The sequence below is a fragment of the Chenopodium album genome, chromosome 20, assembly GCF_948465745.1.
Source record: "Chenopodium album chromosome 20, dcCheAlbu1.1, whole genome shotgun sequence".
In the NCBI taxonomy this organism is placed as follows: domain Eukaryota; kingdom Viridiplantae; phylum Streptophyta; class Magnoliopsida; order Caryophyllales; family Amaranthaceae; genus Chenopodium; species Chenopodium album.
In genome coordinates this window covers 32,954,837-32,980,941 of record NC_137853.1, presented here as the reverse complement: position 1 = coordinate 32,980,941, position 26,105 = coordinate 32,954,837, and the positions used below count along the sequence as shown (strand labels likewise).

Below are 26,105 nucleotides of genomic sequence, written 5' to 3'. Positions count from 1 at the left end.
CATACAACTGGCCATGACTAAAAACATGTTTGGGAAGATAAATACCAACATGAGGGATAGTTTGACCTTGAGATTTGTTAATGGTCAAGGCAAAGCACAATTTCACTGGAAATTGTTTTCTAATCATTTCAAATGGTAACTTTGCATCTTCAGCTATTTTTAAAGGATTGCGTGGAATGAATACCCGTGTACCTTTGCAATGTCCAGTCATGATTTCAGCCTCTATAACATGATTCATTAATTGACAACATATTAACCTTGTCCCATTGCATAAGCCGCTACTTGTATCTGAATCTGAATCATCGTGGGCGTAGTGCAGTGCAGTGTGGTGCAATGGGCGCGGAGCTAGACCCTTCCCTATGTTTTCTAGCTTTTCTTCCTACCCCATTGTTTGTATTTTTTTTTTAAAATTATTTTTTTGCCTTACTTAACGACAATCCCAAATGGAACCCAAATAATATGAAACCGAGGTAGTAAAAACTTAACAAGAGTCTTCTCATTAAAATGTTAGGACATGTTCTCTTTCACTTATTTCAGATACTTATTATTTATTCCTTAATAAATTCAAGAAACATTCAGATTAAACTAGCATTATTATTATTATTATTATTAGCATTGTCATTGTTGTTGTAAAATATGTTAAAAAGCATAAAATTTAGTTTTAATTATCATTAGCAGTATCATTAGACATAAAGATGAACTTAAATAGATCGGCCCACCTAAACTAAATTGTCATTAACATTAGCTAAATCATATAAAACAAAAAAATTAAGAGCTGAACTGAACTAAACTGATTGGAGCTCAGCTGAACTGAATTGAACTAAACTAAACTGAAATTAAGCTGAAGTCAATAGGCCCTTATTATTTAAATGCGGTCAAAGTTTAGTCAAATTATTAAATCAGATCAGACTAGATTAGATAATAAAAAGTCAGATCAGACCTCATTCAAATCAGACCATATCTCCTTGTTTCAAATGAAGAGAACAAGTTGTAATACCCCGTATTTTCATACGTATTTTTCTAATTAATTAATTAAGGATTATTTTATAAAAAGGGTATTTTAGTAAATTTATTATTTGGAGCCAAAATAATATTTGAATTTTGGCGCCAAAAGCATTTTGAAAACTAATCATTATTTTGGATAAGATTTATTATCCATTTATCTTATTTTAAAAACCGGATTATTTACATATTTCGGATATTTTAATTTAAGAAAAATAATATTTTATAAATTAATTATTATGGCCGAAAATTCCCATTTATTTAGCTAGGAAATTTGGATATTCTATGTATAGAAAATATGATTTTCTTAGTTAATTATTGGTGAATAATTGGTATTTTAATTAATTATTTATATAATTATTCTATATTATTTACACAATTATTTTTATTCCATAAACCGAGCAAAATCTTCCTAAATACTAGTAAGGGAATCTCCTATTTTCCTTAATTCTAATTCTCCATCTTTTTAGTATCCAATCATCATATTCTCTTTCCTTTTGTTCCTCTTGATTATTCCCCAAGTAATTCTAATTTCCTAATTATTTTTCATGACATACATACCTTCCATATTCAAGTATACACAATCACCTTAATATCCAAACTTTCCTTAATTCTTTATTCACTTCTCCAAGTAATCTCTTAAACCCTAATTACCATAATTCTTCCTACATTTTCCTACCATAATTCATGTCATACTAGCCTATAAATACCCCTTCATACCTCTCACATTCTTCACACCAATTAATATGTACTGTTGTTAATAATTTGATGGAGGAATTCCACACACCACAACTTACTTACACGGAAGACCTTGGAAATTGTTAATATGCATGAATGCAACTGATGCAAGTATATGTAAACTTTCTCTTACAATCATCTCAAATTAATATTTTTGCGAGTAATCTGAAACGGAGTAAGTATAATAAATATGCATGGAAGTAGTATATGTAGGACATTCTTTTACAATCATCTTAATTTAATACCAAGTACAATATTTCCAATACATGACTGTACATTGAGAATGGAAGTGAAAAAACCAATTCAACTTGTTGACTTTATATGATATGTGATCTGCAGAAGGGGGAAAACCGTGTGGTTGATTATCAATTGACATTGAAAGACGACGATAAGTTGTCTAGAGTATCACTTTTTTGTGGCTCCTTTGATGATGAAGTGCTAGCCTACAAATGCAGCGAGAATAGCTACAAGGCATACAATGAATCAGCTACATTTCAAGCTCTAAATAACCGAGTATCAATGCTCGAGAAAGAGTTCAACTTGGTTAAATCCTTAACAGAGAATTCCATTCCCCAGTCTGATTTTAAGGGATCAACTAAAGCCCGGGCTTTGAATCACCGAGCAGCAATGCTTCAGGAGAGCTTGAACTTGGTCAAATCCGTAATGGACAGCAGAGGTTGTTACAACAACCATGATGAATCAGAATCACCATTTAGTATTCTGGCTCTAGCTCTGAGAAACCGAGTGTCAACCCTTGATAAGGAATTGAGCACTCTCAAAGCTCTACTGGAGGATGCTTGCATTAGTAGGACTCGGGCTCTTGAGATTCGAGTGGCAATGCTTGAAAAGGAATTGAATGCTGTGAAACGCAACGTGGTCATCAAGGAATCATCCCATGATGATCAGGCTCAGGCTCTGAAGCGTTGCAAACGCTTGAGAAGGGAATGATTGAACCACTCACTTTGTAACACAAGGGAGGAGGAGTCAATCTCTGGTGCTAGCTAGCTAGTTGTTGTGTTAGTTTAAGCTATCTATTTAGATATCCTTAAATTTAGTCGTGTTTAAGTTATTAAGGTGTCCTTTATTTAATGTGTTTTAAGTTATCATCTAGGTGTCCTTTGGTTGTTGTGTTTAAGTTATTTCAGTGTTATAACTTAATCATCTGTTTTTCTAAACAATAAGAAAAAAACTTAAATCATATGGTAATATTAATGGTTATTTGATGCAATGACTGATGTTATTTTAAGTAATGTATATTAACATTGGTGCCTATTGTACACTTGGTCAGTTGAGGTAGTGGTGGCCAAGGTTATCGTGTTTGGGCTACAGCAGGCTCTGCAGTGTTTATGCTCGTTGCGTGAAGTTGGAAAGTGACTGTCTCATGGTCATTAACAAGAGGCTAGCTAATGATGGGTCTTTGCTAGGAACGTTAATTCGTGAGATTTTGTTAGTTGTTTCTTCATTTGTTTTTGTTTCTTTTAATCATATATATACTTAGAGAAGCCAGTGAAGCGGCTCAAGTGATGGCTCATTTAACCTGGTTTGTTGAGGACGTTGTATCTTTAGACTTGTGTTTTGCTTTCGATAATAAGTGACTGCCTTTGGCTTTTCTCATAAAAAAATAAAGAAAAAAAAGAAGTAGTATTGTAGTTAATTTAAGCACTTCATCCTCAACCCTTAAAATGTTTCACTTGTTCCCCTTATGAACAGTGTCCACATGTGTGGGAGGCATGTGTGCAGCTATTGTGATGTGGCAAGAAAATAATTTCTTTCATCATTTTATGTCTCTGATGAGTTGCTAATACTGGTTACCCATATTTTTGTATCATTTAATGAATAAATACATGAAGGGTGGTGTTATTATGGAATAATCAAAAGGTGGTGTTATTCTTGATAGACCGCTCAGATGTGGTGTTTTTTTTGGCAAATTTTCCAAAATTTTTAAACATCTATTAATTGTATTGTGACACGTGTCACAATTAAGCTATTACATAGGTTGCTAACCAATTGCTGCTCTATAATGAACAGAAACCCATCAAATGTCATTTATATTTAGAAAACCACCCAAAGGTTGTTTTATTTTGACAATTCATTTATCTATACTAATACTATACTTCGTAGTAACTAGATAATTCCCGAGCCCTACTCGATTTTTTAAAAGTAATGGTAATTGAAATTGAAATATAGGAAAAATGTGCATTACAATAATAATTAAATAACAATGTTCCTTTTTTGAGACACAAAAAAAAAATCTATACAAAAATCTATAAATAACAATGTTCCTTGGCAAATAAGTAATTGTATAAAAATCTACAAAAAAAAAAAAAAAAAAAAAAGTATAGTTCACGAGAAAAAATCCTTAAAAAAATTGATGTAGGGGAGCAAAGGAAAAATTAGTCAAAATCACCAAAATATAGCAAATCTAGACAATTTTTTGCATCTAGCCCAAACTCATTTTATGATGATAGGAATCACATATTGTTAGGTGCACATTCATGCACCTAGACATAGGTTTAACAACAGAACAATATGAACATTAGCTTTTCAAAAAGGGAACATTAGCTTTTTTTTTTCTCCTCTATTTTCTCCTTCATTTTAAATTTTCTCTCCCCGCTGATTTTTTAATTTTCCCCCTGTTTTACACTTTATTTTATTGAATTTGTTTCTTACAACATGAAAGTAGTTATTAAGTATGAATTTTGGTGTGAATTTAGATTTTGTGCTAAATTTCGATTGATTAAGGTTTATATGAATCTTTGAATTCACAAATTTTGTTTATATGATTTTCTTAATTTCGATTGATTCAATCTTTGAATTCACAAATTTTTTTTATATGAATCTTTGAATTCACAAATTTTGTGCTTAATTTTTCCCTTTTTTTTTTTACACTTTTTTGATTGAATTTGCTTAATTTTGTTTATATGATTTTCTTAATTCTATATGAATTGAATTTTATCTCATTTGCTGCAATTTTTTTTAATCAATGAACATAATCATGCAAAATATGAACATATGCATAGGTTCCCTTAAATGTAAACATTAGCTTTTCAGAAAGTGAACATAGACATAAAAAATATGAACTTATGCATTTCAGAAAGTAAACATAACAATTCAAAATATGAACGTAAGCATTGGTTTCCTTAAAGTGAATATAAGCATTTAAAAGTGAACATATACGTAAAAAAAATATGAACATAAACATTTAAGAAAGACAACATATGCATAAACAGATTTAATTAATATTTCATGAACAACACATATTTACATTATGAATATTTGAAATTATATATGAACATATAAATATTATTATGAATATAATGCATTTAATTATGAACATAAAAATTTGAAGAAATAAAAAATAATATGACTATGAAACATATGCATTATAAGTATTAAATGTTCATTTTTTTTAACGTGTTCATTTTTTATTATTAAATGTTCATTTTTTTCATGTTCATATTTATTTAACTAAATGTTCATAGTACCAATAATATTAATCTAATACTACTTCCGTCCCATAATTTCGTACTTGAATTCTTTTTTGGTGTCCCAAATTGTTGTGCTTGTTTCTAAATATAACTCATAATCATTACTTACTTTTTATCTTTCCCATACAAAAAACACATATACCCAAAAAAATTATTACTTACTTTTTCTTTTTTTCATACAATATTCTCTGCTTACTTTTTATTATTCCTATACAATATTTTCAACTTTTTATATTTTCAATAGCATATTCCCCTACTTTTACCATCAATAACTATATGCTAAAAGATACACCAGCAATGACACGTGTCATTTTCTGGTGTGTCCTTTAGGTTTTTTTTTTTTAAAAAAAAAAATACTGGTAATCTTTAGTAAACAAATCTTATACATAAATAAAAAGATAGCAAATTAATACATAAATAAAAGATTTGATAAATCTTATACATAAATAAAAAGATAGCAAAATAATATATAAATAAGAGATTTGATATGTTTTTCAATAACATATACGGAGTACATTGGCAAATATATAAACTAAAATAAAAATAAAAATAAAAAAATCAGATTCTTAACATAATTGTGCCATAATGTTATATACAACTTATTACAACAATAATTTTATTTAGATTTATTTGATTATATGTTAAAAAGCTCCACAAAAGTAATTTGAATTTCAAATATTAAAAAATAGATAAAATAAAAGATTTGATGTATCCTTCTACAAATAAATATTAACAACTATAAATTTAAGAGAAAAAAAAATTCAGATTTTAACATAATTTTTGACATACATAGTGACTACCGAGTGTAATGTACAAAGTTTTAAGAAATCTATTTGGTTAACAACGAGAAAATTTTACCAATTTTTTATGAAATTAAATATATAATAATATACATATTGTCAAATACGTTTTAAAAATAACTATCTGGCTAATAGGCTCTTTTATAATTATTAATTATAGGGTCTTTTAAAATAAATTCATTACATCATATAATATTTTAGAAAAATTTATTGTTAATTTAATAATAGTTATCAAAAATTACCGGGCACGGGACCTAACCTAGTTCTCCTTAATTATCGTGTTTTTTGAGAAAGAGACACCAAATATGGGACTATGGGAGTACATTATTAGTGTTTTTTAAGGGTAAAATTTAGGTTAGAAAAATAGCAAATTTTGTACTCCCTCCGTCCCCAAAACTTTGACCCTTATGGCCTAATTTTAGTCCCAAAATGATCGACTCATTAGCATTAATACACCCACTAATTTGCAACAATATTTGTGCAAAATTAGATTCCCCATACAAAACTTTGTTTTTTCATATACTTTTATTACTCTCTCTCTCTCTCTACTTTTTTACAAACCCCATGTAAATTTATCTTTCCAATATACTTTTACTTTTTTTTATTTAACTTTCTTAATACCCGCAAAATCAACCCAAAAGGGTCGAAATTCCGGGGACGGAGGGAGTAGTCAATGAAAGTTGCCTTAATCAATTATTTATGTTTAAAATTTCCTAGAAAATCCAACATGGGAAATAATATTTCCAAAGAAGTTGCAATTCTTACATTCAACCAAACGGATTTTAGGAAAATTTTGGACGATTGAAGAATTGGTAAAAGGCATAATAGCTCTAGTAAATAGGCATAAAAGCTTGGGGAGATCTAAATAAAAAATCTCAATTTTGTAAACAGCTCCCTGTCATTATCTATTTTGTAAAATTCTCCCTGTCATTAATCATTATTTATTTGAGATTTGGCCTCCCTGTCACCTCTTAGCACAAAAAGGGCCATCACATTGAGGGAACACTACATTGCAGCATTAATTGCCTTCTTCTTTGGCTTCTGTTGAGGAGTGAATCCCTTGACTACTTCTGATCTTCATATTTGAGGCCATTTTGATTTTAGGACTAAGTATGAATCTGCAATAGCCAATAAAAATGTGCTGAATTTTCGATTTTTTATGGGACAATTCCAAGATTGCTAAACTGTCTTAAATAGACAAATTGAAATATTGCTTACCGAAGAAGGACCCTTCATTGACAGGAATGACTGAATTTAGAGATGGAGGACATGAAGTGCAGTTACAGGCAGAAGTCAAAATCAGCTCGCTTTAGAACATTAGACACACGTTCGAAAAACTCTGGTTCCTTCTCTTTAATGTCATCAAGTGTCATTGATTCATGTTCATCCACCTGTGGATTAGACAAATTAGAATAAGCTCGAAAATTAGAGAATTTGGAGGGGGGAAGATTGACATGGATGACCATAGGTAATCAGGTGGAGTGAGATTACAAGAGCCAGCTTCACCATGAATACTAAATTCTCATTTGTATCCATATTCATGGTAGTAATATAAAAATATACTCCTTGTATTTTGAACTACCTTCAACCATCTTACCCTCTTTACGCCACCATATTTATTCAACTTTTTCTTACACTCATCCATCTTTTTACCTTATCACTTATATTATAAACTATGTTCTTGCACTGACTCACATTTCCTAGAAACAATAGTTTGCAATAAATGACCAATACAGTTTATGCTTCAATTATACACATGGCTATTCAACTTTGGGTGTCCAATAAAGATTTTCCCTCAGATATTTTAGAGTTTCCAATGAGTTACAAAACTGGGAAGAATATTGCTAAAGGAGTAACAAGGAGATTGGGACAGAACAATAGTGCCTCTATCAATAGCAAAGAGAAAGGGCAATAAACAGAAAGTTGTGATATAATAAGCACAGCTGCTGCGCCAACATCACTTAAGTTTGCTGCACTTCATATAAATATATAATAGCACATGAAGATATACAGTAAGAAAAACATTTAAGGTGAAAAAATTGACATCCCTTGATTTCTGAAAGTAATTGTTTTTTGCATTCAGACATACTATTTGTTGATTCGCACTATAGAAGAACAAGAAAAATAGTGCTTATGTAATAAAAATACCTCATCGAACTTCAGAAGAATCAAGTTTGAAACAGATGCAGGCTTTGTGCTATCCCACCTGTAGACGATGACCAACGGTATGTCATGGAAAGCAGATAACAATTAGCTATATTAACAAGCAACTCACCAGTACACAACTCAAAAAAAAAAAAAAAAAAAAAAAAAAAAAAAAAAAAAACAGAACAGAAGATGTTTTGGCACATTCACTAAATCCATGTTACACCTTTTATTGTAGAGCTGAAGGGTTAAGATGGCAAATGCTGAGTAGAACATAAAAAAAAACAACGTAATATGGAATGTGTAAAACAAAAAAGAACGGAGGGAGTAATTTTTATCAAATATAGAGGCAGTTAAGCTTTAAATATGCAAATTCAACCCCAATAAGAAATCATATTTCCATACACTGAATATAATTCTTGAATAACACGATAATGAGGGAAGCATTGAATATTAAAAGAATAAAAACTATTTACATATTTCCATAATATTCAGTTTCCATCAACTGCTTTATTATCTAATGATCTCTTATACATTTCCAATTAAAAATTATCAAAGTTGATTTTTTTTTTTCCTCAATATCTATTACAACGACAAATCAATGTCCAAATCATGGACCACCATTCTAGTTTTACAAAATGTAGTCATTGCAACAACTAACTAATTTTACATTGCATGTTAGTGCCATTGGCCAAGTAAACTATATCAATAAAAACATTTTACCTACTCTCACTTGGCAAAATTACTAACCACAAGAGCACAGGCAAGTGCTTAGTTTTGATCAACAAAATCAATAATGTCAAAAGCTTACTCCAGTCTTTTCACCTTCTTGAAAAAAACTACTTGTACAAAATAAGGACTCTTGATTGCTTGAGCATTTATCCAATAACATAAGTAGAACATGTACCTTACAAGCATCAATTCGTTAACGGATCGCCACATTGCACGTCCCACACCATTAAAAGAGCCATCTTTAGCACTTCGTCCATGCCACAACTCCTTGACAACATACCTCACTTCTTCAACATCTACCTTAATAAAGGACAAAGAGTAATAGTCAATAATGTACGTGACAGAAACAGCAGTCAGTAAAAGCTGAGGTGAGCAACAGGCGAAAAGACACAAGTTTTCTCCGATCTTTACATTATTATAGGTTCAGGGAACAAAGCTCAATCCAATAATTGATGCCCCCCCTCCCCCCCCCCCCCTCCTCGTCCATTCCCCTTTGAGGAGTCCAAATTACTTTATTTAACCAAGAAATAATGGTTTTAGTGGCAAAACAATAAGAACAGCTTGGTTTTAATAAAAGTAAAGGCATAAAATCTCTAAAGGCACACATAACATTTCTAAAAATCTGAAAATTCCACTAGTATGTTACATGGAGAAAAATCATGCCAAAGTTCAAGCCTTTTCACCAAAATTCAAATTCTAGTATTTTCCCTACTGATTTTATGGAAATTTCCTATTTTTTTGTCACAGCCAACTGTAAACAAGTCTTGTGAGTGTTCTGCTTCAGAGCTATGAACCTTTTTTACTGTCTCAAGTAAAAGCTTTTAACTAAAAAATAATCCTCTTTCCATTTTTGTTATCTGGATTGGAACAAGAGGGCAAGAGGGGGGGGAGGGGGGGGGGGGGGGTGCAATAAGAGTTTCTTAAGGAAATCATCATACCTGTACTTCGCTAGCAGTACCATAAACTAGTTCTTCATGCTCAATCAACCGTTGATGGAGAGCTTGATAATGCTCCACATCAAAATTAACTATTGGCTCATTTTCAATTTGCAGCCCTGCTAGCTTTGTGACAACATACGAGGCCATAATTTGCCCAAAAATTGCAGGCACGGATCCAAGAACAGGTATAATCCGGACCCTAAACCCTGGTACAACCTGGATGAAAGAGTTAAAGGTCAGAACATAAGCAACATTGAAAAAAGCATATACATAATATGTATTTAAAACTGATGATAACTAGTCACTCAAGGTGAAAGTCGTAAAACACTTAATATTGGAGCTTTTGTGAATTGGACACTTGATATTGGATATTTTGTGAATCAGACACTTGATAAGCTTTTCACTAAGATATACTTCATAGAGCATTCCTATTGTTAAATCGAGTAAATCACTTGAATCTTACTTTATTACTGAAGTGTGGAACAATCGTTAATAAACAAGCTCAACTAAAACCTTGTTCTATAATCAGGATGCTTTCATGAGAAATGAGATAGAAATCCTGCTAGCTCTATATGCCTTATAAATCCAAAAGGCATTGTTTTAAACAAGAGGGGGGGGGGGGATTTGGTTTTATCTCTAAGAGAGTAATCCATCAACCTCACCATCAGTAGTGAGTATCGCATATAAATATCAGCTTGACTCGGTCAAAGTTCGGTCAAATATCAGCTTGTCAGGGCTCAGTTCAGATTCGGCTCGAGACTAAACGAGATGATACAAGAGCTATGCTAAGCTCGGCACGAAAACCTCGCGAAAGACGCAAACTATTTTTTTTTTATAAAATAAATATTACATATTTTTTTACATTTAAATAATGTTAATAAGTTAATAAGCACAATAACAACTGGCCACTATTATACTTGGGTAAGTTATGTGACATAGATTATGTATTTATGGGCCTAAATGAGCCTAATTTCAAAATCGAGCTTATAACTAGCCTACTTTCAAACTCAAGCCAATAACAAGCTTGAGCTGAGCTTCACTTTTGAGCACTCGAGCTTGAGCCGAGCTAAATTTTCAAGGCTTGACGAGCCATGAGCTCGAGCCGAGCCTCGAACCCGAACTCACGAGCTCGAGTCGAGCCTACCAGTATTCGGGCTCGGCTCATTAACAACCCTAGCGTGCACAAAAACGGCTATTATTCACACACTTTGTTGACTGTTATTTTAACTTTTTCCACTTTATCCTCTAATGTATACTCTCCATATTTTTTGCTCGTGCATTAGGCCTCTTTAAAGAATCTCTACTCCAACTTATGTTTCTTCATACTTCCTATCTGATCCTTGTCCTGATGCCAAACAAACAGGTGCTTAAATTACTTTTCCCATCTCTCTCTATGGTCTATACCTCAGGTGTTCAAGAGAAGGATCAATAGGAAGTCAACAATGAGGGAAAACCATAATCAGTGTTCTCTAAATACAAGGTAGTTAATTCATAAAATGCAGGTCAATATTCACAAGATAAGGTAAATTGGAGCTTAGGATTCTCACTTGGTAATCAGAAGGATTTTCCTCTTCTCCATTAAGACCCTTGAATGGAAGCAGTTTAACTTTCGGTTTTTCCAGGGAGAACACCACAGGGATGCCACCTTCAATTCCATGGTCTCTCTTCAACCGTTGCCGAACCTGGTGAATAGAACAGATTGCTTATTGGACACAGAATTTTAGAGAGAATTTCAAATCATGAAGACAACTATAATGCAGTATTTGCCCAAGAACTGACCAACCATCAAGAAATATTTTACAGCTAAGCAAGTAAAAAACACACAGTAATGCAATGCAAAACTCTTGGTATCGTTTATTTAGCATAAGATTCTTGGCATCGTAAGTACTCCCTCCGTTCTTTTATGTTGTACTCACTTTCTATTTTAGGCCGTTATTTTTAAGTTCTACTCACTTTGCTTAATTCTATATATCGCATACCTTTTTTACCATCTTACCCATCTAACCCCACAATAATTACATCTTTCCATACTATCTCTCCTACTTTATTCACCTTTTTCTTACACAAACCTACCTTTTTACATTCTCTCTCTTACTTTATCTTACATCCACTCACATTCTTCAACATTTTCTTAAATTCCGTATTCATAGTGAGTAAAACATAAAAGAACGGAGGTAGTAGTATAATATGCTTCAATTTATTTTACATTTTACCAATATTGCTAGAATGCTAGAACAGAACTAGGGAAGTTATGTAATTTTCTCTAGTTCACTCTGGTAATTAACTTTTCTCTAGTTCACTCTGGTAATTAACTTTTCTCTAGTTCACTCTGGTAATTAATTGTAAAATGTATATAGGCAAGTGATTTCATTGACAACAAAATTTAGGATACAAAGATAAGGATAGAGAAATACAGTTCGGGAAAGGGGGTCATTTGTTGATTCTCTCAAATCAGCCACGCGAATTCGAGTTGGGTCAGCTCTAGCGCCAGCTCCTGTTGCGGATAGAACTTTCAATCCCCTACGCACGCATGCAGCGAGCAATGCTACCTACAACAGATATCAAATTAGAGAAAAATGCAACTTATACAACATGAATTCTTGATCTCTAATATTGGAGGCTGTAAAACAACTTTGTTGGATAACTACGCATGCAAAAGTTATCAGTACCAACTTGCTAAAAAATTAGCAATAGTGGCATGGAAATTTACTTTTGTATCTATGTTGTCAATGCAATCCAAAACAAAATCAGGGTTGCCTGACAAAATCTTTTCTTCAGAGGATGCGTCATACAAAATCACTTGAGCATCAACTTGACACTCCGGAAAAATGCTTGAGAAGTGCTTCTTGAGGCATAGTGCTTTTGGCATACCAACATCCTCTCGTGTTGCAACAGCATGTCTATTGAGTGAAGAAAGTGAAACCTAGCCAAATCATGCAAGCGACATTAGTTGGAATAGCATTGATTACCAAAGCAAAATAATTCACTCTGTCTATTCTAGGCTTCGAATTTAGAAACATCACATTCCCAAATCAGCTCCTTCTTGGACGTATGGGATATGTAAAAAAGAAACACATTAATGAAGACAAGAGAGTGGCCTTACCATTGACAAAAGAATAGCAAGAAAAAAAAAATCCTACCATCATTTGGTCATGAACAATTTATGCATAAAATATGCAGCAACAAATGCGACAGCAAGTTCAACAACACACCTCAAGTCTTCAACTATAACTTAAATTTTGCCTTTAGGGTGCCTTTCACCTGAATTTTGCATGTTTCAATGTTTTGTTTGAAAAGCAATCATCCTTAAAAACACGGTAAATAGTAATTTTTTCCTTTTTCATCTCGCTTGGACAAATAAAACAATTAACTAATTGTAGCCACTACAATTTTATTGAGTGTCACACTTCATATTGTCCTGGTCAAAGTATAACTGTTGACAACTATATATGATAAATAATTCATCTGGTTAATTAATTATTTTGGCCTATTTTATTTATTTTAGATGAACTCGTTCAATTACAATGTACAATGTAAAACACAACGAAGTGGTCAGGCAGTTTCACAGGTCATGGTTATTATTGTCCATGATAAAGGACTCAAAAGGAGTTTTTAGGCTTATTAAAAAGTAAGTTGTCATGTAGCCCAATTGTGTGGCCACTTAACAAAACCTAATTGTGTGGCCACTTAACAAAACCTTTAACTTGCTCGAACTTAGCATCCTATAAGAAGAACAAGCACCAAACCAAACGTGTCATTCTAGTCAAGAATACAGATCTTGATCAAGATCAAGCCTCTTTCAGCCATCATTAGAGAAGATAAAAAAAAGTCAGCTTACAATTCTAAGCACATGGAAAGCGAATCAGTAGAGATATTAGAGATTGTAACCCAATATTTATACTAATAACATTAAACATTTGTTTCAATGATTTTGATTTTGATTTTTCGCATATTTAAAATTTGTGTTTACAAATTTTCAACACCCTTTTCATCTTCGCTATTCAAGTTTCAAAATCTGTGGAACTAATGGGAGCATGTCAATTTTACTTTCAAAATTTAACAAAATTTCAAGACGACGTTGCATATGGTGTCAAATCTCCACATCGAGTCTTGTGGGGGAATTTGTAGACACCAATTTTTTGTCAATTTTAGGAGTCAAATTTCTCTTTAAAGATTATATCTTAAAAATCGCAATATAGTTTGGAATAAGCTGACAAGACCCCCATAGCCCTTTAGAGAGAGGAATCAAGAGGTTACGAGAAGGGATGGCAGTGGGTCCATGACCCTACCCTAAAATACGGGTATGGATCTTAATTTTCTAGACCCTATGGGTTCGGGTAGGGTATGGGTCTAGGTGGCATCGGGTAGTGCACGGGTCAAGTATAATGTTTTCAGACCCAAATCCTACCCACAAAACCTTCAGACCCTTACCTGATATGCAATGCAAAATTATGACCTACAGCTATATTAAGCAAACTTTTTAAAAACAAATTGATGGATAAATCGATCTTAAAATGGAGCTTCCATTCTTTAATGGACACAGAGAAGGAGAAATAGAAGTAGATGAAACTGGAAATAGTGTAAACCTGGTCAAAATCTACAAGAAGTAACCTCCCAACTCCAGATCTCAAAAGCATAGATGCAGCATGACTCCCAACGCCTCCAAGACCAATCACCACTACGAATGATTCTGTTACTTTCCGTTGGCAATCTAGACCAAAGAACTGAATGTTCCTGAATGACGTGGAAAGAAGAATCAAAAGAGAGCAGATGAATTGATGTGAAGGCAAACCAAAGGATCCTATAGTCCTATTGCATAAATATCAAACAGATTAGCTAATAGGGTTATTAGCTAAAGATAGCTAAAAGTTTATATCGATCTGGAATAAGTACATATGCAGATAATAAGTAAAGATCAAGATCATTACCATCATAATCATCATGATAATATAATCAAGACGAACATGACCATTATCATAAATTGTATCATTGTTTCTACAACATTAGTTAACCATATCTAATTCCTCCTCTAAAACCATAGAGCCAAAAATCAGAACAGATTGCCAAAGAACATTACAGTCTACACTAAGCCTCTAACAAGTAAACAACCTGTATAAGCCCTGGCTAAATAGTATAGGACAATTCTATACTTACCCACACCTTAAAATGTCACATTACATAATACTATCAACCAGGCAATGTCGAGCCTTATGTATACTCGTCTTCCTACTCTCACAATGCAAAAATGCACAAATGAAGTGATAATGCTGTATTTGATTTGTACAAGTTATTAAGTGTATTGATGATTTATGCATTTATCTTTAAAACAACTCGTTTCAAATTAGATAAGGAAATACATAACAGCATTCCACATTATAGATCACAGAAGATCACTATTCACCAAATCACTAATAAGGAAAAGTAATTTTTTTTATAATTTGGAATAAGAAAGAAAAGCAAAAGCAGTTCCATTCTATAAAGGCAAGAACTATTTCTAGCAACCACTCTTTAAGAGAAGTCAAAGTACCTGGTCAGTTGCTCAGAGACTATCTCATCTTGTAAAATATCTGGAGCTCCTTTACTTTCCATCCTATGCGTAACGCAACCATTTTGGTCTACCTCAAGGACTGATTGTTTGTCTGTATTGGACACAAAAGCTTCAGTAGTGTATAACAAAGCAACTTTGCACCGGTAAATTTATACTTTTACTCTCGTCTAACTTTTTTTTTCATTCTTAAGCTAATGAGATTATAATTAGTTCTAGTTTTTCATTTTAAAGCTAATAAGATCATAATAAATTCTTAGTACTCTAAACATGTCCAGATCTCTGATGGGGCTATGACAAACGCTCTTTTTATCAATCAATCAATCAAAGTCTTAATCCCATAAGTGGGGTCGGCTAACATGAACCAAATTTGATTATTCCGTGTAGTCATCGACATAAATCTTCTTCCTCCATCTCTTACGGTCCAATGCTTCATCCTCATGCAAATCCATAAACCTCATATCCTTCCTAACTCCTTCCAACCAAGACATTTTCGGTCTCCCTCGTTAAGCCCGCCATGGTCCCACTCTTCCACCCTTCTGACCGGTGCACCCTCGGGTCTCTGTCTTACATGCCCAAACCAACGCAGACGGTTTTCTCTTAGTTTATAAAGCAATAAAAAAAATTAACATCAGCCTAAAAACAGGACCATAGTTGCTAACTATCATCATCCGTCTTATGCCATTTATCATCTACTTCATATTATTGTGAAGCCATTAACAGAACGTCTAGTAGTGTAAAGGAGTTAAGGAGGCAAGGGAAAGATGGTGAAGGTCAGGTGCATATGTGTTGCATGTGAGGTAAATGATGCTAAAATTTGAGCTAGCAAGGGAAAAATTACAATTCTCTACCATCAAATCTTGCTGTCTGTGGACTGCTGCCTTTTTCTTCAACCCTTCTGCAAAAACAAGTAAGTTACTTATTCACAATTCAATAACCTAAAATCCAAACATACTTTTTCAGAAAATTACCAAACGCAGAAGAAAAGGGTACAGTGGGAAAAAAGAAAGTTAAGCATATTTGATTCAAATATGAAGTTTAACACCAAAATGCTAGATACCAATGGTGTAATGTGTACACAGATAAAAATATCTTAGCTTCTTCTTATGGTGTAATGTTTACACAGATTAAAATATACCCCGTTAAACATTGCATTGATATAAGAAGTAATAGATAATAAATAAATTGGTTAGGTACATGGATAATGTAGAACAGATGATCAGACTTGTATTTAGGCCTTAATACATGTTGAATTAATCTCTGTATCTAGCATTTCAGTGTAATTGTGGGATTGAAGCAGGATATTAAAGAGGCAGTTGTCTAAAGCAGTAAAGCTCATTTGTGTAATAATGCAAGGGAGCTCAAATCTATCTTCAATAACATTTTGGTAAATATAGATAAGTTGATTGCTAGTAGATTATTTACATATGTTTATAAGCATGTTTGGCGAGAGAGGAATAAAATGGCTCAAAGTCTCAAAACTATGTCTGAAATATCTTATTCTTTTGGCAAAGAAACTATTCGACTAGGAGAGAACCCTTCAAAATTACCTTGTGATTGGTCTTGTATTGTTGGACAAGTTCAATTCTAATGCAAAAATCTTCCTCTCAAGAAATAACAACATACATCAATAGATACACATACCAATAAGTTCACCATAATTTGTCATTCAAACAATTTCTTTCTTTACTTGCCACAAATGCAAATGAAGATATGCAAAAATGTCTAATAGAGCTCAAACTTAGCAACCCACTTCAATCCATGACCAAAAACTCGACCGCCATTCACTCCCATTTCATAATTTGTCATTCAAACAATTTCTTTACTGCTTTGCCACATATGCACATGAAGATATGCAAAATGTCTAAAAAAAAAGCTCAAACTTAGCAGCCTACTTCACTCCATGACCGAAAACTCGACCGCCATTAACTCCCATGTCATAAATTCAACTTGTACACATTCCTTCAAATAAGTCAAATCATAACCTAATTGAAATACAAACAATATACTCTGTAATTCATCCCCCATAAACCCCAACAAGACCCCCATCAAAACCAATAACAAACACTAACAACTGGGTTATTTGACTTATTTCCAATTCAAAACATCAGTAACAAAAAAATCAAATAATTGATACATAATATTAATTTCAGCAAAAATTAAATACTGTAATACCAATAATTTAAAATTTAATAAAAAGTTGGGAAGTGAAGTAAGACCTGCTGAGAAGCTTGAGAAGAGTGTAAGTAGAAAGAGAGCCTATCAATGCACTTGCGCCAATTACCGCCACCATCTTCATCCGCTCCTCCATTTTTATTTTATTTTATTTTTTATTTGAATTTCTCTTCGAATTTGGAAGACAGAAATTAAGAGCAGTTCTGTCTTCTGTGACCGACCCCAAAACCCCCAGAAGGCAAACTATCTGTCTTCTAAGTTGCAACTTGGATGTTGCAGTTCGAATCCTACGACAATCACAGTTATGGTTTTTTTTTTTTTTTTTTTTTTTCCTATTTGTTTTTTCTAAGTTATGTCCTTTGGTTGTTGAGTTTTTTTTTTTTAAGTGTATCTACGCTTTTTTAAAAGGAAAAATTGCGGAATATATTACCTTTGACCGGTTTTTTTTTTATAATAATACAACTTTTGGATTAATTTTTAATTATATAATATTTGAGGGGTGTCAATTTTAAACAAGACAAAAAACTTGTAACCTTTAAAACCAGTTACTCACGACACGTGTCATAATGTAATTGGTCTAAATAAGTATTTCTTAAAAAAAAAATTTAATATGTAATTAATTTCAGAATTTTAATTTGTGATAAAAATTGTTTTTTTTTTATGTCATTAGATTAAAATTCTTTAACAAATAAAAAAGGGGAGTACTAAATGCAGGACAATTTTACCTAAATGCAGAATAAGTTATTTTTTAAAAAAAAAATTGTATTCCAATTTTGTCCTTGTTTTAACTTAATCCTTTACACTTTTTTAAATGATTAAAATTAGATCAATTGTTCCAACTGTTTAATTTACAACCATATTCTAACGTATTCAATCTTGTATCCTATTTAATACGGAGTATTCAATACTAAACAAATTCCTAGACAATAATGAAATGCACTACGACATTTTTTTGAGGTATGAAAATTATGTGCTGTAATATATGAACAATCAAACAACTTTTCATCTTATACGGCTAAGATTTTTGAAGGTCTCTAGCATCCCCTTATACAATTTCCGGGGGTCTCAAGTACTCCCCGGCTAGGATTTCCGGGGGTCTCCAATACCCCCCGGCTAGGATTTCCGGGGGTCTCCAATACCCCTCGGCTAAGATTTCCGGGGGTCTTTAGTAACCCCCGGCTAAGATTTCCGGGGGTCTCTAGTACCCCCGAAAAACAAAGTCGGGGTACTTATAATGAAAAATTATAACAATTCAACAAAAAAATAAAATGAAAAAAAAAACCTAAGGGCTTGTTTGGCATTGTTTTTTGTTTTCAGTTTTCTGTTTTTTTTTTAAAACCAAAAACCAAAAACAGGAAACAAGGAAAAGGTGTTTCCACTTTTCTGTTGTCAGTTTTCAAAATTATCATGATTTTGATAAGTTTGACTAATTTTTGAATCATTATATGACATATATTATATGATTTTGAAAAACAAAAAACCAAAAAACAGGAAACCACATCGATGCCAAACGAACCCTAAGACTATGGTTTATGAGCGGTGAACGACTTTTTCGTCTCTAGGGCTTATTAGATTGAAGAATTATAAGGGAAATGGTGAAATGAAATTAATTGCAAAAAAAAAATAATAAAATAAAATAAAATTTGGTGGCTGAAATTGTGAATGAAATGAAAAAAAAAATTGGCGATTATAATGAATTGCAAAATAAAAAATGTAAAAACAAAAAGCCTGGTGAAATGGCAAATCAGTTTTTTATTTTGGAAAAGGGTATTTCAGTCATTTTATTATTTTCATATTATTAATTAATTTCTGCATTTAGGTTATTTTGTACTCCATTTAGTACTTGCGGTAAAAAAAAAACACCCAGCCACCATTTCCCTACCACGCAGCCACCACTTCCCTCACCACGTAGCCACCTCTTCTCCCCCTTCCCCACACGCTACCCTCCCCGGCGACAGTACGGACGGCGCCCAACTCACCCCCCACCGCATCATCGTTGTTCATCGCCATCAATCAACACCAGCATCAAGAAATCACGGCCCTTGGAATAATTGAATCAATCGAATTGGAGCGTCTCGCAGCCGCTGCTGTTCGATTTGGAGCGTTTGATTTTTTTGTTGTTCGAATTCAAGTTGTGTTTGAAGAGCAGGGGAGTTGGTTGGCGAATTGGCGGTAATTGGTGGTAATAGGTGGCGTTGGTGCGTAATTGGGGACTTGGGATGCGGGTGCGAGGAGAGGGACGGAGTAGCAGTGGCTAGGTTTGTGGGGTCGGTGTGCTGTGTGGGAGTTTTTGGTGATCATGGTTGGTTGCGGTGGTCAGGAAAGGTGGAATGGCTTGCTGTGGTGGTTGGGAAAGGAGGAATGGTGGCTGCGGTTGTTTCGGGGATTTTTGTGATAACCCGAAAAGGGGGTACGGATTCCCGCGGGAGACAGATCCGGGATGCAACACTCGTACGGCCAAACACCTGCAAAACAACGAAACTCCGGTTTACCAGAGTTCCTCCGACGACGATCAAGTTAGTGACCGGAAAACGGAATTTTAGAGAGAGAAAGTAGAGAGAAGTGAGAGCATATTTTGGGCATTGTGCCTTTTGGAATTGTGAGTTCCCCTTTCCATCATGAAATGATGGGGTATTTATAGGGAAGTGGGAGATCATGCTCCTAGGGTTTCATAACCTAGGAAAATTGGCTGCCCTATACGTGGTTGACACGTGTATTAGGGTTTCTTTCATGCTAGGCATGTTTCCTTAATGGGCTTTGAGCCCCTCTTTTTTTGATATCTCTCTTAACGCCGCGTGTCATGCTCTTATTGGCTCTTATTTAGCTGAGCAGGATGCCACGTGTCGGCTTACTATTGGGCCATTTGTTAGCCTCTCATTTGTCTATAAAAGGGGGTAAAAATACCCCGAAACAACATGTATATTAATGATTTCTAATATCTTTCAAGTATATTTGCATATTTGTCATAAATTTCACGTATAATTTTTTTTTTCTAAGGAATATTGCATGTATAATTTAAGATTAAAAAAAAAAATTGTGCAATTATTTCACATAAGATCTAAATTATTTAAGATATTTTAAAATCTTTTAATAATTGATTTTATTAGTACTAGGGTATCCTACGCGCGCGATGCGCGCGAAAAAGTTAGCTCTTGCATAGAAGTTGTATTAGCGAGTAGTTACACCTTTGGTTTGGGTGGTAGATCTGGTAGTTTTAATACGTACTATTTGGTTTGTGCCTATATAGTGGTTTTGTAGAAATATAAAAAGCCACCAAAATCTTAAATGATAATTAATTTTTAAAACCCTCAAAAAGTTTGACAGTGTTATTTCAAAATTAATATTAAATAATATTTATTTGATTTGCATCCCTTCATATCTTAATCTAGTTTAGAACTCTTAATTGATTTGCATGATTCAATAATACTTAATGTATTTTTCTTCAACGAATTTTTGGAGAGCTTGGTCATACCTAATAATATGTGAAATGTTCGTTGTAGCTAAAAACTTAATAATGTAAGTTCAATGTTCTACGACCATCTAATATCTATATCTATATCTAATAATAAAGCAATAACCACTTAGTTATATCTTTCCTCTTAAATTCTCTCCATATTTAATACATTTTTTTTTTCTATCATCGATTTCCTTCAATTTTAGGATTTTAAAGTTATTTTATACCTCTTGATAACATCTGCTCAAATATCATTATTTAATATGAATGTCATTTAAATTCCACGTTGTTTATGTGCGTACCATCAAATAATGTACAATTAAAAAGCTAATAAACAATAACAATATTTGTAATAATTAAAGGACATACAATAAAATTGTAAATAAGAAGAGCAACCACGAAGGAGTAAAAATAAATCATCTTGTGGTAATAAACAAAGTCTTCGTACATACATTTTTTTTCCTTTTTAAATAACAATAATAATATATGAAGTACAAAACATTATAATTTTTTTATTTTAAAAACGGCATTACAAGTTTTTGTTTACAAAAAACTTTGTATTAATTGATGGTATGTTTAATGAAAAAAAAACCTAATTAAATATATAAATGAGAGTAAACATATTAATGAGGGTAAAAAAGTAAATACACATTTTTGTACGCAATTTTGTACATATTTTTGAGGGTATATTTGGTAGCACACTATTCCTAAGAGTTATTTTCTACTTTTTATAAGGTAGGGATAGGCTAGTTGATCTTTTAAAAAGTGAGTTAATCTTTTAATAACTAAGTTAATTAAAATCTTTTAATAATTACTCTAATCAGTTATAATAGGAGGAATTGATTTTGTAAGTATATACTTTATAAAATCATCTAATAACGTTATTTTTACATATTTTTTATATGAATAATTTATTTTGCCTTGCAGGAATATATTTTTTTAGTAATTTGAATATATCATAGTAGATTATTTTGTAAAGTTATTTTGTAAATATAATGAATACAATACTATATTTTGCATTGCAAGAATAGATAGTATTTTTTTAATTATATGAATACACATAAGTATATTGCGATATCACAATTTTAGTTGATATATCTATATCTATACTTATATATTAAAAAACGTTCCTAAAACGGAGTATGTGCCACGTGGCACCTTTCACATGTATTAGATATATACTACATCACCTTTCACATGTATTATAGCCACATCAATAAAAATGCTTATTACAAGGTTTGAACACAAGACCAATAAGAATTAAACTAATGTTCTAACCATCTTTGCTATTGTTTAATCATGTTTCATATTCAATTAAAATATACTAAATACTTTGTATCAAACATCAATTTGAGAGCACTTATTTAGATTCATAGTTATTATTGTTCACTCTTATTTTAATTATATACTTTATATTTTATAGGTTAAATAATATTTGTTAATATTTAAAGTAAAACTCGGGGCATCGCCCGGGGTACACACTAGTTTATAGGTGAAAAATGAGCGGGAAAGTTTTTAAGCATAGAGTGACATGTGTCAAGGTGTAGCTTGAGTGCCCTCTGTTTTAGTATAATTATTATAGATTATTATTGATTGATTGAAGATTTATATGCAAATCTTTCTTCAACTTGAATTGTTTGTTCTAAAACATATATTTACTAGTTTTGTGCCCCATGCGATGCCCGTGTTGTTTATCAAATTGTAAAATAAAATATTTTATCAAAAATATTTATGTTATATGAATTTTTTACTCATAGATTAATAATCACTTGACACTCATACTTGTCCGTTTATGGGTACTAACAAATGTACAACCAAAAAGAACGGACGACTAAAACCGTATTCTCTTTTAATTTTATTTGAATATCTAATGAAAGGTTGGTTGCATGTTAAGACTTAAGAGAACGGTTATATATAATTACATGTATCTTTGATATTTTATTTTCTCCTTATGTATGATTATGGATCCTTCATTTGTATACAGTTATTGGTATTTTATTGAAAATAAAATTTTAAACCAAAAATTTTATTGAAAACAAAACTCTAAAATAAGTTTTTATCCTACTAAATCTATCTACATTGAAAATAAAACTCTAAATAACTTAAATTTTTTATCCTATTTTTTTATCATAATTTTACAAAAAAAAATTTATTCAAGTAAATCTTACGTGTCATAATTATAATTAATAGTCGTCTACATGGCACGACACTTGGCGAAACGTTGGAATGCAAAGTGTCGCTGTCTTGTCACCTGGCTAAAAGTTTAGTTTTATATATTAGTTACATATTAGTTACATCTGTCTCGTATATAATAAAATGAACATTTTGGGAAAGACATAAATTTATAGAAGTACAATCAAAATGGTTCATATAGAAAACTTTGTAAATTCACACTATCAATTTCTTAAAATGCTTAAATCCATTAATTTTTTTTTTTCACCATTATAGTTAAACATAATGAAAATTTTGAGAAAGACATAAATTTATAGAAGTACAATCAAAATGATTAATAAAAAAAACTTTTTTAACTCCACACTATCAATCTCTTATAATGCTTAAATCCATTAATCTTTTTTTTTTTTTTATTTTTTTTTACCATTAAAAGTATACATAAAAGACTTGTAAGTTGGAAACATTAAAACCACACTAATACAATATCAAAAAAAAAAAAAAAAAAAAAAAACTAATACTTCATAATCACACTTATTATTACTTAACATGTCATTAACCCACCTAAACACCAATTTTAAAATAAAACAAAAACTCAAATATCTTGCAAACATAGCTAGTAGTGACATATATTGGGACGTTTGCCTTTGTCTTTCTCGGATCCATGCGTGAAATCCAAATACCGAGTAAATTCGGATTGAGTGACATATTTTTTCCACAATAGAAACATTGCCAAGTACTGCTAGACTCTTTCTTTGATAAGCTTCGGTTGCTTGACGATGTTCTTAGTTTTGACATGATTAAATTATCAACTTATTCGTTTATTGTTGTAGATAATTTTTTATATGTTTGATTACAAACATTGAGACACATTTAGTCAAATTCAGGTAGAGTTTTAATTACTTTCCCTTTTTAGTGTTTAAGCTTTTCATTTCTGCATAAAACACATGATAAAACCATCTACAACTAAATAAAAACGTAAACTTGTTATGTTATCAATTTATAATTGCGTTTTATTATTTAGATTTAACATGGAATATAATTGGATATCTAGATAAAAAGCTCCTTATTAGAAGTTTTTAAATGAGTCCATTTATCCACTAATTTTTTTAATAAATTTGTTATAAATTTTTTAAATTTAAAATTGAATGATATGTAAATAAATCTATCAATATACATAATGTTAACGGTTGTAATATGGTAAATATGTAGTTTCATGTAATTTGTTAATGAATAAATAATTTCAGTATAACTTATTTTATGTAGTTTTATATTTTACGAACTGATTTATTTTTTAAAAAAACATATACATTTTCATAATAACATATATATAACGAGTTAAGGTAATAATTAGGGACTAAAGTTTTATACTTTTCACCTTTTGGGACCTAGACTTTTTTTTTCATCGTTTGGGACCTGTGGTTATATTTCAAGCCATTTAACCCATTTGAAAAATTTACTAACCAACTTGAGCATTAATTGGAGTTATAAAAAAATACATCGTGAACATCAGCTACATAATTTTTTAGCAACAAAAAAAAAAACTACTTTAAAAATTAGACTTCTATGTTCCAGTTTTTTACGTAAACTAAAATAGCAAACCACAATCCAAAATTTCAAAACAAAAACAACAGTGGTGTTAAATGATTTGTGTTATACAATCTTGTTGATGAAATTAGAACCTCGCATTTTAATGAAATTAGAACAATCTTATTGGTCCATTATGCAATGAACTTTGTTGTGTTAAATGATTTGTGTTTGATCATTACACAATCATTAGTTAGTATGGTTATTGGTTCGGTAACTAAAACCGTGCATCGATATACGATCATTTGATTTAGTATTTAGTTTGGAACGGTTAAGTACTTCTTTAATTGATCCATGAATTATATAATTGGAATTATTAAATATGAGAATGTAGTAAACTAGCTGCCTAACTTTCAACCTTTCGTAGCAAAACTATATACTTGGTAATTCCACTAGTGGTGTGGATGTTATCTTGCCAAACTATATAATTGGTAATTGGAATACCATGTTCGAGAATTGCAGAGCATAAATTTGATTGGGGATAAATTGACCAAAACTGAAATTATACATTCTCAAATACAAGAACACAAACAAATAAATTCAACACTATAGCAACACTAATCGTCAATTTTAGCATCAAAATTCATCAATACCCATAATTTTATTTTTTTACAAAAAAATCCCTAAATCCAGCAATAACTTATGAGGAAAAAAAAATGAATTAAAAATTTGTACAAGATTAGACAGCTTACTTGTGTTAAGATGCTTAATATACCGCTAATTATCTGCACTAAAATCAGGTTCAAAGGGAGGTTGATGATGAAGGAGTACTCTGATGGGGATTCAGCCAATTGTTTTAACACAAATTTTTAAAAAAAGCCGGTGTTCAGTAAATTAGTGAATGGCGGAAGTTGGGACAACCAACAACTGCCAAACCACCACTCCTGTCGCCACTCCCTTAGCTTCTCCTAAGAATCCGGCGTCCCCCTCCGATTTCGACCTTGCTAACCATCCCAATCCCCTGATTCCTGCGCTTCTGACCTCCCCCCATCCCCCGATTTGTCGAGTTTGAAGTCCGGAATTACAACAACTCCGAATACCTCGACCCCAATTGCATATATACCTTATTGTGGGTTTTTATCATTTCGCCTCATCTACTTTGATGGTGGCAAACATGGCAGCGGCGGAGGTGGTGATGACTATGGCGGCAGAGGTGACGATGACGACAACTATGAAGGGAAAAATATGAGGGCTTGCAGTTGGTAACGGAGAGGGAGAAGGGGGTTGAGGTTTTGATGGAGGAGAGAGAATTTGAAGGTTTGTTAATGGTGGAAATGTTTAGTTTTGAGGAGAGATAAAGATACGGGATGAAAGTAGAGCCATTGGGGTAAC

The 26,105-nt window shown here is 32.2% G+C and overlaps 1 protein-coding gene across 1 annotated transcript; it reads right to left on the bottom strand.

The window, feature by feature from the left end:
* Positions 1 to 6,718: 6,718 nt before the first annotated feature.
* On the bottom strand, positions 6,719 to 17,889 carry LOC145598753 (tRNA threonylcarbamoyladenosine dehydratase-like). Its single transcript, XM_081655144.1, has 12 exons — positions 17,608 to 17,889; positions 16,240 to 16,286; positions 15,371 to 15,482; positions 14,430 to 14,577; positions 12,554 to 12,766; positions 12,258 to 12,392; positions 11,391 to 11,525; positions 9,844 to 10,059; positions 9,081 to 9,205; positions 8,177 to 8,234; positions 7,247 to 7,419; positions 6,719 to 7,146 (listed from the first exon to the last, which is right to left on the bottom strand). The coding sequence occupies exons 1-11, from the start codon at positions 17,697 to 17,699 to the stop codon at positions 7,309 to 7,311; spliced, it is 1,392 nt and encodes a 463-aa protein (XP_081511270.1). The 5' UTR covers positions 17,700 to 17,889; the 3' UTR covers positions 6,719 to 7,146; positions 7,247 to 7,308.
* Between the last annotated feature and the right edge of the window lie 8,216 nt (positions 17,890 to 26,105).